The sequence below is a fragment of the Polyodon spathula genome, chromosome 1 (assembly GCF_017654505.1).
Source record: "Polyodon spathula isolate WHYD16114869_AA chromosome 1, ASM1765450v1, whole genome shotgun sequence".
NCBI classification, from domain to species: domain Eukaryota; kingdom Metazoa; phylum Chordata; class Actinopteri; order Acipenseriformes; family Polyodontidae; genus Polyodon; species Polyodon spathula.
This window is the reverse complement of record NC_054534.1, coordinates 41,530,397-41,545,335: the sequence shown is the minus strand read 5'-3', so window position 1 is coordinate 41,545,335 and position 14,939 is coordinate 41,530,397. Positions and strand designations below refer to the sequence as shown.

General features: G+C 36.0%; 1 protein-coding gene across 2 annotated transcripts in view; it reads left to right on the top strand.

The window, feature by feature from the left end:
- The first annotated feature begins 13,775 nt into the window (after positions 1-13,775).
- Positions 13,776-14,939, top strand: part of LOC121318796 (transducin-like enhancer protein 4) — an 86,151-nt gene continuing 84,987 nt past the window's right edge. For both annotated transcript variants that reach the window (XM_041255871.1, XM_041255862.1), the window contains exon 1: positions 13,776-14,532. In XM_041255871.1, the coding sequence (XP_041111805.1) occupies positions 14,488-14,532 (45 nt within the window). In that variant the 5' untranslated portion in view covers positions 13,776-14,487. The remainder of the gene's footprint in view (positions 14,533-14,939) is intronic.

The following is a 14,939-nucleotide window of genomic DNA, read 5'->3' as shown; positions in this document are numbered from 1 at the left end:
TGATGGCTTGCACCGTCCAGTTCTGTCCATTTTCTTTTCTTTTTATGATTTCAAGGTGAACAAACCTGGCTTGTTTTGTGCTGAGGTCATGTTCATACCTTCTGTAGATACTATTTCTGTCAGCACAGCAATTGCCCAAACGTATGCAAAGTACCAGCTAACTTTGGAAAACGTGGCTTCGACTTGCACAGATTCTGCTTCATCATACATGCCAGGGACATTGTTAACCAGAAACCAGAACTGCTACACATCACATTCCACACATAAAGTGTATTTACTGAGATTAAAAATGATTTGTTTGACCGATTTTATCCCTATTTTAATATATGTAAAATAAAGATATAAACCGAACACAATGTATACAGTACCAGTCTGCCAGAAGGCGGGATCGCTGTGAGCATGGTATGCGACCCTCTGATTGGCGGAAGTATTATTGGGGATCCAATCAAAACCGTCAATAAAGCCAAAGTAAATTATCTGCCTGTTATATGGTGTAGCCTAGGTTAAGATGTGTGCTGTAATTAAATTAAAATAAATAAATAAATAAATCCTGACCCTCCTAAGGCCTGTGCGATACATTCTATGTGCCCCAGTTTGAGAACCACTGGTATAAACTGCAAAATTACTGTGCAAATCTACTTGTAATTTTTTATTTACTTAAGGAAAATGTACAAAATTACAGATATGTAAAAGTAATGTATCTGTGATATATTGGTAGTTGTGACTAAAATAACATCTAGTGCTATTGAGCAAGCTGACAAGATCTCAAATGATTGTAAAATGATTGCAAGACACTGTGGTAAAAAAATCACATAATTTCGGTTAGCTCAGCCATTAATGTATCTAGAACAAAGTACAGTCTCACATATGAACACAGCTGGTTCATTACTTTGCTTTGAGGGTTTACAGAAAACACTTGGATGGCCAATTGTGGTGTTAAAGATTGTGAAATATGCAAAATAACACTTTCTCTAAAACAGCTATACAAATTTACATTTTGAAAGGGAAATATTTTATTGATGTGTCTGAGATGTTTTAATAAATATGGGGAACTACAAATGATTCTTTCAAAAGGGCCTGTGGTTTGGCAATTATAGACTTTTTTAAAATGCTTTTACTGTTAATGTGTGAGTTGGCTAACCAACTAGGCTCATGCAACTTTTTCTCTCACAAACCACAATATGTTTTACAGATAGAACAACTGTTTTGCAGAAAACATGCCTCTTCAATTTATCTTACATCAATTGTGTCTGAATGCTTTATACCCCTGTGACAAGGTACACCCCTCCCCTGTGTTTATGTGTATTATTATGATTTCAATGTGTTTTGTTGTTTAAAAATAAAATATTTGTTATTATTGTTTTAAAGCATGGACAGGGTTAAAATTCCCCATCCATGCTAAAGACATGCATAATGTGGCCATCTCCAAATGAATTAAGTGATTACCAATTTGGAGATGGCCATGTATATATAAGGATCAGCCGCTCATCAGGGTGGGGTGTTCAGAGAGGAGGAATGTAAGAAGTACAATATAAAAATAACAACTGCTACTTGTGCTGGCTTGAAACCAGCATGATACTTGTTTTATTTAGTGTGTGTACAGTTTTGTGTTTGTTTGTTTTGGCCACCGTGCCATTTTGTCTTGAAGAAGTCTTTTGTTTTGTTTAAACCTTTTGTTGGGATTATATAAGAGCGCATTTGCAAGTGACATCATCACTTGACCACCCTGTCACAACCTCCTTTCTGACTATTGCTGACCTCTAAATATTTTTTATGGCTCCCTTTTATTTTATCTGTAATGTAACAAATGTTTTATTATAGAAAAATGTATATAGTATTAATATATACATTCCTTTTTAAATACGGTAGAGTAAAACAATGAGTTGAATACAAGTAATTCACAATCTGTTGGGGCAAAGTTTAGTATTGCTTTAGCAGAAATAAAAAGAAATACAATGTATTTTTTTTCTTGCATTAAGATCTGCTTTATTGCTCATACCATAAAAAAGCGAAGGGGACTCATATTCAGGTCCCAGAAGCACAGCAGTAAATCTGTAATAAAATGTATCCCTCTGTGGTCTTAAGTTATAAAGCCTGAATACAAATCCCTTTAAGTATACTGCACTCTGAATTAAATTAGTCATGATATTTATTAAAGAATTGCTATGTACATGATTTCACTGAACGCCAATGAAATGATACCACAGTTAAATGGCTTTCGTTGATTTTTAAATAAAGAAAATGTGAATTGCTGTTTAATAGCCTTGCATTGTTTCATTTTCAGCCAAATGTAAACTTTTCATTAGTTTCGTACTTTGAAAAGTCATAACTCTCTGTTTTCCCAAAATGAAATACTGCTAAGTTATACAACTTGCTGCAATAGTATAACATGTTCCTGTGCAAACAGGTTTGAAGTGCAATAAGATTTACATATGGAGCTTAAAGAGTAAGTAGCAGGTTTCCGAAAAATAATCTACCTGTAATATTTCTTTTCATTGTTAACATCCTGACAACTTTTTACACATAACTTTATAGCCTGTTTCAAAGCTCTTTTCAAAATGTCCACTGAAGTGTAATAATAGTGTAAGGATTATTGCCCGCATTGTTAAATGGGTAACACAGCAATAACAATCCATGATGGGACAGAAAAGCCAAAGTGCTTGTGAGGTTTTTCTTTTTTTCATTTTTTACTGCAGTGATTGAGAGGACAGATCTCAAACCCCAGTGCAATAGAGCAGGCATTTTGAAATAGACTTTAAAGTTGACAGGATATTAACAATGAAAAGAAATTTACAGGTACATTATTTAAACAGTTGTAGCAACACGTGGGGATGGATAACGGCATATTTTTTTGGAACCCCGCTACTTAGTCTTTAATGATGCTGTGATTACTCTGCTGGACTTTATTGCATCAGTGCAGTTAATCAGACCTGGAAAAATATTGAAATCCTCAGTAACAGTTTAACCTGGACACAAGTAGAATACATATTACTTCCTTATGTCTGCTTTTTATCTTTCCTGTACTGCAGTAGCAGTATACAATGAGTGATGTTATCTTTCCTAGACTGTACAGTAACCTTCATGGTTTCTAAAAAGTAATGGTCAAATAAAGATCCAGCAATATAACTGTAATGTTATAAACTGCCACATGTTGCATGAGGCTGCTGAGTCTATATACTATACAATATGTGCAATATAAAACTATAACTAATACAAAATGGAATCCCCTGGATTGAATTTCAATTGACACGGTTTGAAAAATAATGAATCCAGGAGGCTGGACAACAAGCTGAAGTAATAACACAAAAAGAGATATAGTGAGGAAAGTGAAATATAGAACAATCCATGCACAGTTGCTTTTTGAAGTGAAAATTGTATTTTTTATGGATTCTGTATATGCTGGCCAGTGATATGTAGGCAAAATCGTTTCATTACTTAGCATCCTTAGAACAAACCTAAGCTATACAAAACCAAGGATTTGGAATAGGCTATAGTCATACTTTCACTGACTGTTTTGAAACACAGTGTGAAAGAAGGATTTATAATCAGAGGGATCCCTAGCTTTTATAATAATAATAATGTAGGCCTGAGTGACTGGCAGCATGATATGAACAGCTCTATTTTAATCCCAGTAATACCAATGCGATACCATTATAACCAACGAATAGGCATTGGTGTCCCTTAGTTTAATGTAAAGTCTTTCATCTATGATATGATTCCAGTATTGTTTAAAAATGAACATGTCATTTTTAATTATTGGTCTAAAGACCTATGGGAAATTATGAAGGCCTTACCTATGTCTAAAAGCAAGTCTCTATTTTTGCATATTGTTAATGGTATTTGAATGACCATACCAGAAATAGTTAAGGAAACAATAAGAAGAAGAAGAAGAAGAAGGGCAGCTGGCTCTTTGAACGTGTATATATATAGGGTTAGGGTTAGGGTTAGGGTTATTAGGTTGCAATATCTGTGTGAAAAGCAGTTCTGATGTTGTCTCTGAACATTTTTTAATTGAGTTTATTTTTCAAAGGTTAATATATTATAACACCAAACTTTCCAGCTTGATTAGTGCAGTGATTTTTTAATTACCTTTAAATAGTTCAATTAAACTTCTAAGTAGTCGTATAGTTAGCCTATTGTAATTCAGCTTCCCAGTCCCCATGTTTACTAGAAATGTCATATTGTTACCACACAAGTTTTAAGATCTGTTTATCAAAATACATAATTAAACAGCCTGGGGAACACCTTGTGAAAAAAAACAAGAGACAGGATTGGATTAGTTAAAGTACATTAGTAATGAGGAAGGATTTATGACTTTTAAAAGTCATCCCCCTAAATATTTTGCATGCATGATTATGGATCTGCTAGACTTTAGCCTTAAGCAGGTATTCAGTACTAAGCTATTTTTTAAAAACATGTGGTAATCTCTTGGCTCAGAATGCTTGTATAATTAGTAAAAATAAAAAGTGATCACATTTTTAGTTGACCTGCTCCTATTAAACCTTGGATCCATACAAAATACTACCTCGTGCTTTCCTATCCTTATATTATAGTATGCTTTACTGCACTTTGATGTACTTTCATCATGGGATACCATAGTAAACATTTGACTGTAACCCATGTCTTTCGTATCATCATTTTAATTTTCCAAGATTGTCACAGCATGCAGCTATAAATGTCATTTAAGTAGTTATTTTTCTTCCTTTGCCTTTGTCACCTATCAACTCTGTTCAAATCTTTATTACATTATATTCTGCCCAAAGTCTAGTTTTCATATTTTCATCTGGAACTCCTGTAAAAGGTTAACATTACCAGGAACAGCCTAGGGGATACACAGTGTATGGCACATGAACAAATAAAGATGGAGACATTGCCACTGTTTTCAACGGCCTCTGTTATGTCTGTATTTGTACATGGAGTGCTGTAAGGGTTGCTGTCCCAAATAGACATCAAAATGGGCCTCAGGTAGAAAAGTGTGAGGAATTGTTGTTCTGTTGTTGGTCACTTGAAAAAAAAGACTAATTCAGCTACGTCATTGACTCAACTACTAGCTTTATTTTGTGTGAGTCATAACCAGACTGTTGTAATTCATATTTTAAATAATGAGAATACTTTTTCAAGCTGTTTTGGCTTAAGCCATTGGGTCATGTTTTAAAAGTCCTTTTAATGTTACTTTATATTTCTGTATGAAATTTTCTGAAAATTTCTGAAATGATTTCTGTATGATTAGAATTGATACTTTTTTTTTTAACAGCTCAGATGTTTTTTTCAGTTAGAGGACAGTGGTTAAATACTTCATAATCACCTTTCATTAAATCATAAAAAAACCTGTATTAGTTGGTATTATTAAGAACGTGGTTCAGAACTTCTGGTAAGGCTGGTGGAAGGAGTTAAAGTCAGGTATATCATTGGGATTGCAGGAGGCTGAGGCATGGATAGCACAGCTTTGCCAGAAGGAGTTGAACAGATCTAGATAAGATTAAGTGACATATGTAAGAGCGCAGATAGTGAGCGACAGAGGTGGCCCAGAGAAATAGACTGAATCCTGTGTTAATAGGGAGCCCATGTTTTACCTAATCCTCCCAGATAAACTGTTCCATACAGAATTATCAAGATACAATCTTCAGGGTATCAGGCTGAATATGAAGTTTTGAAAAGTGCCTCGATTCCTTAGCTACAAATGAGAAACTAGCCATAAGCATCTTTACTTATTCTCGGTTCCTCTCTGAAAGTCACTCTTCAGGAAAGTGCCAATAAGCCAGCAACAGATGCATTAAAGCCTTTGTGTTTTGATTGACAGTACATGATATAAAGCAACCTCACTTGACATTTAGATGTTTTTTATATAAGATTTAGAACAAAGAATGAAAGGCAGAAAAACTAAAATAAATATGTTTATACAATTCTACAACGGAAATTGCATTAAGGGTGTTGCTCCAGCTACATACCTGTTACATGACAATTTCTAACACCGGTAATAAATATTGCCATTTGTTAAAATGTTTTGGTTCTGTTTAACTTTAACAAGTTAATGTGATTTTTACATTTGTTTATTTTCTAGTGCTAGAGCTGCAAAATAGAGTCTGTATGAAAATGTTCATACAATACATCACAGCTCTGATGTGGAAAAAGTCAGTCAAGTTCAGCTTTTGTACACTTTAAATTAAAAGACAGCCTTGGTGTCAAAATGAACAAGAAATATTTTGTGTTTGTGACTATTTCCTACAGGAGACCAGAATAAAGCCATCAAACTAATTTCACCTGTGATCTATGTGTAACAGGGTAAAATATATATCTTAACATTTGAAAATATGTGTATTTAATACTACATTTTGATTTCACTTTATTGATTGAACTGTATTTTCTATGTTGACACTGGTATTTTAAGCTCATTTTCATGCTGAATCACTTTTACATCTCAGCTTCCATTGTGTGGTCTTATACTAATTAAATGATGAGAAACTACGCTAACCTAGATAGAGATAAGTAGAGAATGAATAATCGTATTGGCTGAATGTAGTTGGCTTCAGATCTGTAACTACAAATTATTTTTTAATTGAAAGTAACTAACAAAATTAGTAGTGTCTGGTATTCTATAAATATTTTACAACAGGTAATGTAGGAACCACTTGTTATAAATGCATTTCACAATTCTCTTTGGCGTACTAAAGCAATAACAGCATTGCAATTTGGCATTAATATGTAGAATACTTTTAAAAGGTAATTGCGGCAGCAGAAGGCCCGTTCATTCACAGCTGGAGCAAACTCAAGCACAATGACTAACAGAACACTGGAAGAGGGTTAGAATAGTAAGTGATTGGCGTTCAGGGCACAAGCTAACACACATACTGTATTCATATTGCATCCACTGCCTCCTACTATTCCTTGCACTCAGTATTTGTTCAAAGGTTTTATTTTTATTGTTAATTTACCACATGTTTTTAAATTTGTATTAATTTAATTCAGGGGAAGCATCATTTTATTATAAATTATATAAATTATATTTATTCAAAGATCGAAGCTCAGCACTGTAAGATGTAAAGTGTGGTGTAGGATGAGGATCTCCCCTTCTGGACCGATAGGAGCCACCCTCGTTTGAGGTGCGACCTCCGATGTCGATCAGAGGTCAGCAAAGCCGGGTGGTGGAGGACCTTTGACCCCCAGAAGGGAGATACAGTTGCAAAGGAGGCGGTGGAGGAGAAAAGCTTGCAGAACAAGCAGTGGGAGGTGAGCCTGGACTATATAGGTTGAGGAACCAATAGGATTAGCATAGCGAGCTGAGCTGAGCTTCTAGAACTACGGCACGCCTCTATTTACACATACTAATACATGAAAAGGGTTTCTGTATGTAATAATGTTAGAAGGTATGCACATACATACATACATAAATGCTTGCATACATACGTAGAAGCATATATACATAGATAAAGGGTTGGACAAAAAGTAAAAAAAAAACATCTTTAATATGAAATATCTGTCATATCTTATTATTGCTTTTATTGTAACAACAATGGCATCAATTGGACAAAATATTCAGTTGTGTGGGGGAAGACTATTTTCACAAAAGTGTATGCTACATATTGCAGGTATTTCTATTTTTTTTTTCTCCCAGTGTTTGTGTATATTGTGTATAAGTGGTGAGCTTGGGTTTAAGCTTTGTACCAGTATGGTGGTAAGTGTATCTGTAAGCTAGTTGTATCCTTCCCAGGCACTCTTGCAAGACTTTTAATAATAATGAAAGTAGGATGCAACTAAATGAATGAAGACTAACTGGTTATCACTCTTTTCACATAATGCCTTTAAATTTGACTATTATTATTGTCAATAGCAAGTTTTCAAGAGGTAGCACACACAATATTAATGGTCCATCTCTCGACTGTAAATGTTTAATTGCAGCAAAAATGCCCTTCCTCTGCTAGCCAGCAGAGGGTATTGTTTATAGCACATGAACTGACAGACATTTATGAGGCTAGCTAGCAACAGTACTGGATGTCTAGACGTGATGAGGGAAATTAGCTTTCTCTTGACCTAAAGATCATGTTTGTGACAGTCGCTGAACCAGAAATGCTGTTTACATACTATAATAAGAACTGTGTTCATAAGGAGAATGTATTCTTCATGACAAGCCCGATCTATTTTGTATTTGTTAGCTAGCGATTACATCTTGAGATGACCTATACTCTGAAGCAGCTCTGATTGGTAGAGGCAGGCCTGGGTGGCTGCAGCCTTCCTTTCACCCAGCAATAGGTGAACTGGCTACAATGTGGAAGACCCCTCATTCCAGCCCCGTTTTTATGCAGGAAAAGCTGTAAGCCCCTTCATTGAGGTTTCAGACTCACTACATCAGCCCTATAGTGTCATATCCTGTATTGTTTTTTTCTGCCAGAAATGTCAGGATGAAAACTCCCAAGCATTAGACATTTGGGGTCAATGCACTATAGCAAAGTGCATTCAACTGTCATGTTGAGATCTGTAACCTTCTAATGATAAATGTAGTGTTATCTGCACAGTAATACAATGTGGCTAGTACTAATGTATTCGTCTTATTGTTATTCTTATCCAGACAAAGTACACAAATTAACGAATCACCAAAGGGAAACATTTGCATCTAATTAAGACGGGTCCTATCCCCCTGTCACTTACTTGTATTATTAGGGTTCACAGGCAAGTAAGAGCAGGTGACTGTTTTATTCATTTAACAGTTATGTTGAGGTTTGAGGCAAGAAAACAAAATCACGCAACATAAAAAATACATGTGTACAGTATATATCTAAATTATAAAATGCAATGCAATAACAAATCAGCCATGGGAATTTTTTGGAGGTACTGCTTCCCATCAACACATACTTAGTACAAAATATAATATACAAGCCGTCATTTCACTTTCATGTCTAGTGTCCAATCCCTTTTTTGCTCACAGGAAGAGTATTGGCCTTTTCTAATTAGCTCATCATATTTCTAAGTAATGGAATTTAATTGAACCCTGCAACTATAGTGATACAATATGGTCCAAGTTGCAGAAGGAAGGCTGTTACAATAAGCTGTGATCCAGTCAGAGTAAATAAACAATGAAATGAAAAAGGAAGCATTTTTCCTAAGTGCACACAATGAATTTTAAAGATCTTTCTTCAAAAAGCAAATAAAATATTATGGAGTGACATATTTGATAGATGTGAGGGTTCTGGAAACCACATTATCAATTACTTTTCTCTTTGTTTGGCTTCAGTCCAGTAAACTTTATTTGAACAAGCCCCATGCTAACATTGTTTTGATTGCAGGAAGTCGCTGGCTGTTGTTAAAGGATACAGTTTCTCAGACGTTGTTATCGTTACACTCTGATTGGCTGTTTGATATGCATTTTTAGCAGTTCAAAGCAGCATGAAGTTTTATTTACACAAAGTATACCTATTTCTGTCTCAAGGTCATGCAAATGATACTGCATGACCTTTTTTTTTTCTTCGTGAATGCTAATTTCTTATATCTGGTTGAATGGTTTACATCTTTTATGACTCAACATGATGATTTTTACGTGAAAAAAGGTTCAACTTTTGGTTATGGACTTATATGGAAAATGTTGGAGCAGATTCGAGAACTGAAATTGTGAGACACAATAGACAGGTGTTTATAGTCATGCCATGGGGTAATTACCTCTGCTCTTTTATAATCCCACAAGTACTATGGGATGTTGTGCAAGCTTGCAGAGCAGACAGGAATGCCATTTTACATCCCAGGATTTCAACCTAAAACCCTTCAGACTTGAGGCAGCTATGAATGATGTTAACTGAGCATAAATGTCCACAACATACTGTACAGTTCAACCTTATTCTAATTCCAGAGGTTTTTTGTATTTAAAGGGCTGGCATGACATCACCACAGATGTTGTGGCTTATCTAGCTTACGTAGGGTACTGGCATAGAACAAGGGAAACACAATGTGACAGAATAAAAACAAATTGCACTGTATACTGCACTGTTAGATAATCCACTGCATATGTGGCTATACACTAGCCAAGTGACTTAATGTATGCTCTTATATAATGTATAAACTAAGGACAACACAGGAAAAAAGATGTGGACTTTAAGCCATTTAATACAGTTGTAGTGTAAAGTTCTGAATTAGCATTTTTGCAAAAACATTCCTGAAATAAATAATAGAAAACATATATTTCTTGTAACTTTCATCCACAAAAGCAAAACTTTTGCTACAAAAGATTTTTCCTTTAATTATTTGTTTTTGAGAAATTTCTAGAAATTATAAATATCCATTAGGGTATGTAAACTTTTGACTGCAACTTTAACATGACCTTAGGGGCCTTCATCTCAGTCCAGTTTTTCCACACACTGCATTTTGAAACTAGTGACCAGTTTTATGTCTGGTAAAGGGGCTTCTCTGTTAAATGAAAATGTACTGTGCAACAAAGTATACACTGACCTCTGACTTCTCACATTGGATAATAGCTTTTGGTCTCAGCTGGCCTGCTGTGTGCTCCAAAGATCTTAGATAAACATCCATCTTTTCCCATTGTATTTCCAGACATCTAGGTAACAATGTTATCATTTGTATTTTATAATGAGATAACTATTTACCTTATCAACACAGAAGTGATTTACTGCAGTTAGCATACCAGTGACCATTATTAACATTAAATTAATATACAGGGTGGTTATTATGTAGCACCTGCTCACTCAGAGGAGCTACAAACAGAGGGGTTGTTTTTAATATATAGTCCAACTACGCCAGATCAGTGCGATAAGCACAGAACAATATTAGATAAGTGATCAGGTTCTTTTTACTCAGATACAGAGCTAAAATACTGAGAACAGTGTCACCAAAAAAACACAGACAATAGATGCATATAAAATCAGTGAGAATGTTTTTATTTGACAGCACAGTTAAAAGGAGGTACAACACATTGTTAAATTTCCAAGTGATCAGTAACAGAGTTTCCATTAACAGATCATCATAATTATTAAATGATATAATAATTTATGAAAACACAGTAGTAATTTTAAATCACCAAACTGCAGACTACACTATTGCTCTTTAGAAAGTGGTTAGTGCATGTAGTAAGGGTACGGTTCACTAACCAGGCATTAAATAGAGGATAATAATACAAACACTGACCATTGTAAAAACATACGTTGTCTCTGCAGGGGAGGGAACATCTGAGAGAAAAATTTGTATAACAATCTCTTACTTTCCATGCCATAGGTTCCGATCAGCTACCGACAGGCTAAAAACTCTCAATTCAGTTACGCTCATAGTTCGAACTTGCATGCTGTACGCCCGACAAATACTCATCATCAGGAAAGTCCATGTATAGGGTTGTTTCACTTCCCTCTGTTACACTCCGTTCCAAACTAAAATTGTGTTCCTACTCCTGCACAAACAAAACCACAACTAAGGATGAACGGACAGACAGACAGACAGACAGACAGACAGACAGACAGACAGACAGACAGACAGACAGAAAGACAGACAGAAAGAAAGAAAGAAAGAAAGAAAGAACAGGATAGCCATCCAGTTTCCAAGAGATGTAGGCTATATTCAGGTGCATAAAACTATCAATAATTCAATTAGTCGGAACCCAGTAAGGCATAACACGTGAACTGAGTGGAGAAGCTACTAAAAAGTGATAAATCAATTACAAAGTGTTAGTCAATAATAAATAAGATGTGCAAAAAATAAAATTTTATATAAATAAAACAAATAAATATGTGAAAGATAACAGGGGCATTATTGACCCTGTTACAATTATACAAAGAATACAAGTCCATCCATACAAATGTAAGTAGCACTGATTCCAGGAGGATGCATGGCTTGTTTTCATAATAAAGGTAAGGTGTATGTGTGGTAGGAGAGAATGTTCTGGAGCAGGTGTTTCCAGTATTTGGAACCTTCTTTCGACTTAAACGTAATTAATATGCTGATATTTTGTATATGTTAGTAGCATAAGTTTGCCCAATTGTTGAACAGCTATGATACACAAAATGATTTAATTAACTTCTTTGGTGGTCATGTATTCTTTATAGAATTCACTACAGATCACCAGCCAGAACTGTAGTCACAGTAGAAGCAGCAACAGGTGTAATAGCAGTGTCAGTGCGCCTATTAAAAAATGTCAGCTTTGTAATGACACTAGACTAGCAGGAAGGAGGTGCCTGAGGATAAAAAGCTCAGGCTAGCAACATTTTGCTTGAGGGCCACTTTCTGGACTGAATTTAATATGCATTTGCTGCATCTCAATTGCTGACAATGTCACTGTTCAAATGGGCCAAGAAAATAATGTAGACAAACCTATAAATATTTAACTTTATACAAATTATACATTTTAATTCTCCGGGGAGCGAGTAGAATTTGCTAAACTGTATTTTTAATTAAAAAAAAAAAAAAAAAAAAAAAAAAAAAGTTTTAATTTTTTTATTTTCCTTTTAATTCATCTTGGTGCATTGTCATGAATTTAATAAACAACTAGTAAGGCCAGTGTAATGTTCCATGACCCCTCCCCTTGTCCCAGTGGTGGAAGGCAGCCATTTGTAGTGAAGGCAGAGGAAGAGGGAGGGGTAAAACCAACAAATGATTTCAGTTTCTCAGGTTTGGCAGTGAATGAGAATGGGGGTCTGAAGCCACAAACCAGCTGTGCCTCCCTCAAGGGGGGCACAACACAGTCCTATTAATCTACTGGGCAGAAAATTCAGATGATACAGGGCTCAGTGCTGCAGTGGGATCATTCACTGGCCTCCCAGAAAAATGTGTTTGTTGGGCTCATTTTAGACTCAAATGGTAATTTGGCCCCTATATCACATCTCAATCTCAATTGACTGACTCCTTGGGAAAGGCCAGCACCATGCCTGAGTGAAACACCAAATGCACTGTTTTTTTTTTTTTTTTAAGAACACAGCAAAAGGGTGACAATGGGGCATCATTTGCCAACCCCTTCATTAACTAAATACACTGCACAGCTCATGTAAATATATGGCAGGTTGGTTTTATTGTAAATTACAGTACCATCATTACCACAACAGAAACCTGAATCTAGGTAAGTCTTAGGCAGAGTATGTATGTTTTACTGCCCCGTGAATCGTAACACATGTCCACCGCCCGTATCGTTAAAGCCACTTATTGTCGAGGTTTCATTTTCTTTCGTTTATGTATTAATTACTGAAACAATGGTACCTTGAGCAACACCGCTGCAGATACGTGGACAGGACACATTAGTGAATTTTACCAAGTAGTAGAGCCGAGGCACCACAAAAAAGAGGATGTTGTCTCTTTAAGAGGACATTCAACAACTAATTAACCAGAATTCCAAATGGTATTAGATGTCGGCAAAGGACAGACGAAACAAAATGGGAGAAATTCCACTTGTCGTTTTCACTGCCAGCAAGAGAAATAACCACCACGTTACTTTGATTGACAGCTGAACACATGTTACTAGATCGCTGAGAGAGCGTCAGCAAACAGGGGCGTTCTGCTCTGGGCGGAGCGTGACACGGTGCTAACTATTGGACACTTTTTGAGAAAACGTCATTACTCCACGTGGGGCTCAGACCTCAAACTCCGCCTCACTTCTACGATTGGCTTTTACTGCAATGATCGACATAAAAACACGGACAAGGTTTCAAATATGGTCTAATCTGATTGGTTATCTTTAATGCCAGCTACACCTCTTAGCTTGCTGCTCGCCTCGGGACTGTACGCAGAGACTTCAGGAAATTGTAGTTATTAGGGAGAGGGTTTCACGTTGAAAATCTAAGACCGAATGACTCGGTGCGACTACATTACCCGGAAGGCTACAGTCACCCCTGCGGGTTGCTGTGAGTGTATATCAGAATTTTAATGACTTGCTTCTGCTAAATTTGGTCAAAGAAGTCACTACAGAAGGCTTGTTGTTAGCGCTGTACAGGGAGCACTTTGCAGACGTTTCTTCTCACGGCGATGGGTCTGGATTGTGTTAGGAAATGTGCAAATAAGGAAAGAAATAAGTAAAACACAAAAATAATAAAATATTGAGCTTAGTAAATGAACAGAACAATTACAAAAACAATAGTAAAAACTAAAAGTGAATCGAAAGGAAGAAAAAAATCATAAAGGTGAAAGGAAATCTTTGGAAGGGAGATGGGATGCTTTTTTATACGAATGTGAAATTCCGATCATTACAACCCGGATTAGTAGTCGGCAGACCTTGAGCCAGTAACAAAAGGTTAATAATAAACACGCTCGTAGTTCTTAAAATATTGACAGAATCCTATCGAATTTACATTGGAAGCGAAGATACTTGCTGTTGTATTTCAGATAAAACACCTGGAATGTTGCAACGTTATTTGCGAAGGGATAAGCGGATACAAAGCGTTCTTGCATGAAACTGTGCTAGAAGAAATTACGCTTCCGAGAAGACGGGAGTGTTAATGAGGGCTGTCGAATTTATGTGAATAACTGAGAAGTTGTTATATTGTCAACATCCTGGAAGGAATAAATACCATATTGATGATTCGAGACCTGAGCAAGATGTACCCCCAGGCTAGGCACCCAGTAAGTATAAGGGAGAAATCCTAGCTTCTGATGCTGGTACCCACGCGAAATTGACTGCTCGCTTGCTAGTTTCATATTTCTGTCATCCCGCACAGAACTCAAGATGCGAATTAAGTCTATTGCTTTGCCACTGCACTCTACAGCAAATGTTTTGCAATAGTTGATTTATGTGAATCCAAACCAACGCATAGATTGCTAGACTAGTACACAACTAACCATATTCGTGCAATTGTAGGTAACTTTCTATTTTTTATTTTCTTGGAAAAGGGATTTTTTCTTTGAATAAGACAAGTGGTAGACCCTCCATGGTTTGTGGTTTACAGACCATGTAACCATTACTTGGGATGTGCACTGGGAGATACCATTGTTTACATTTAAAGAGTGGTTTGCAGAATAGCATACTCTGC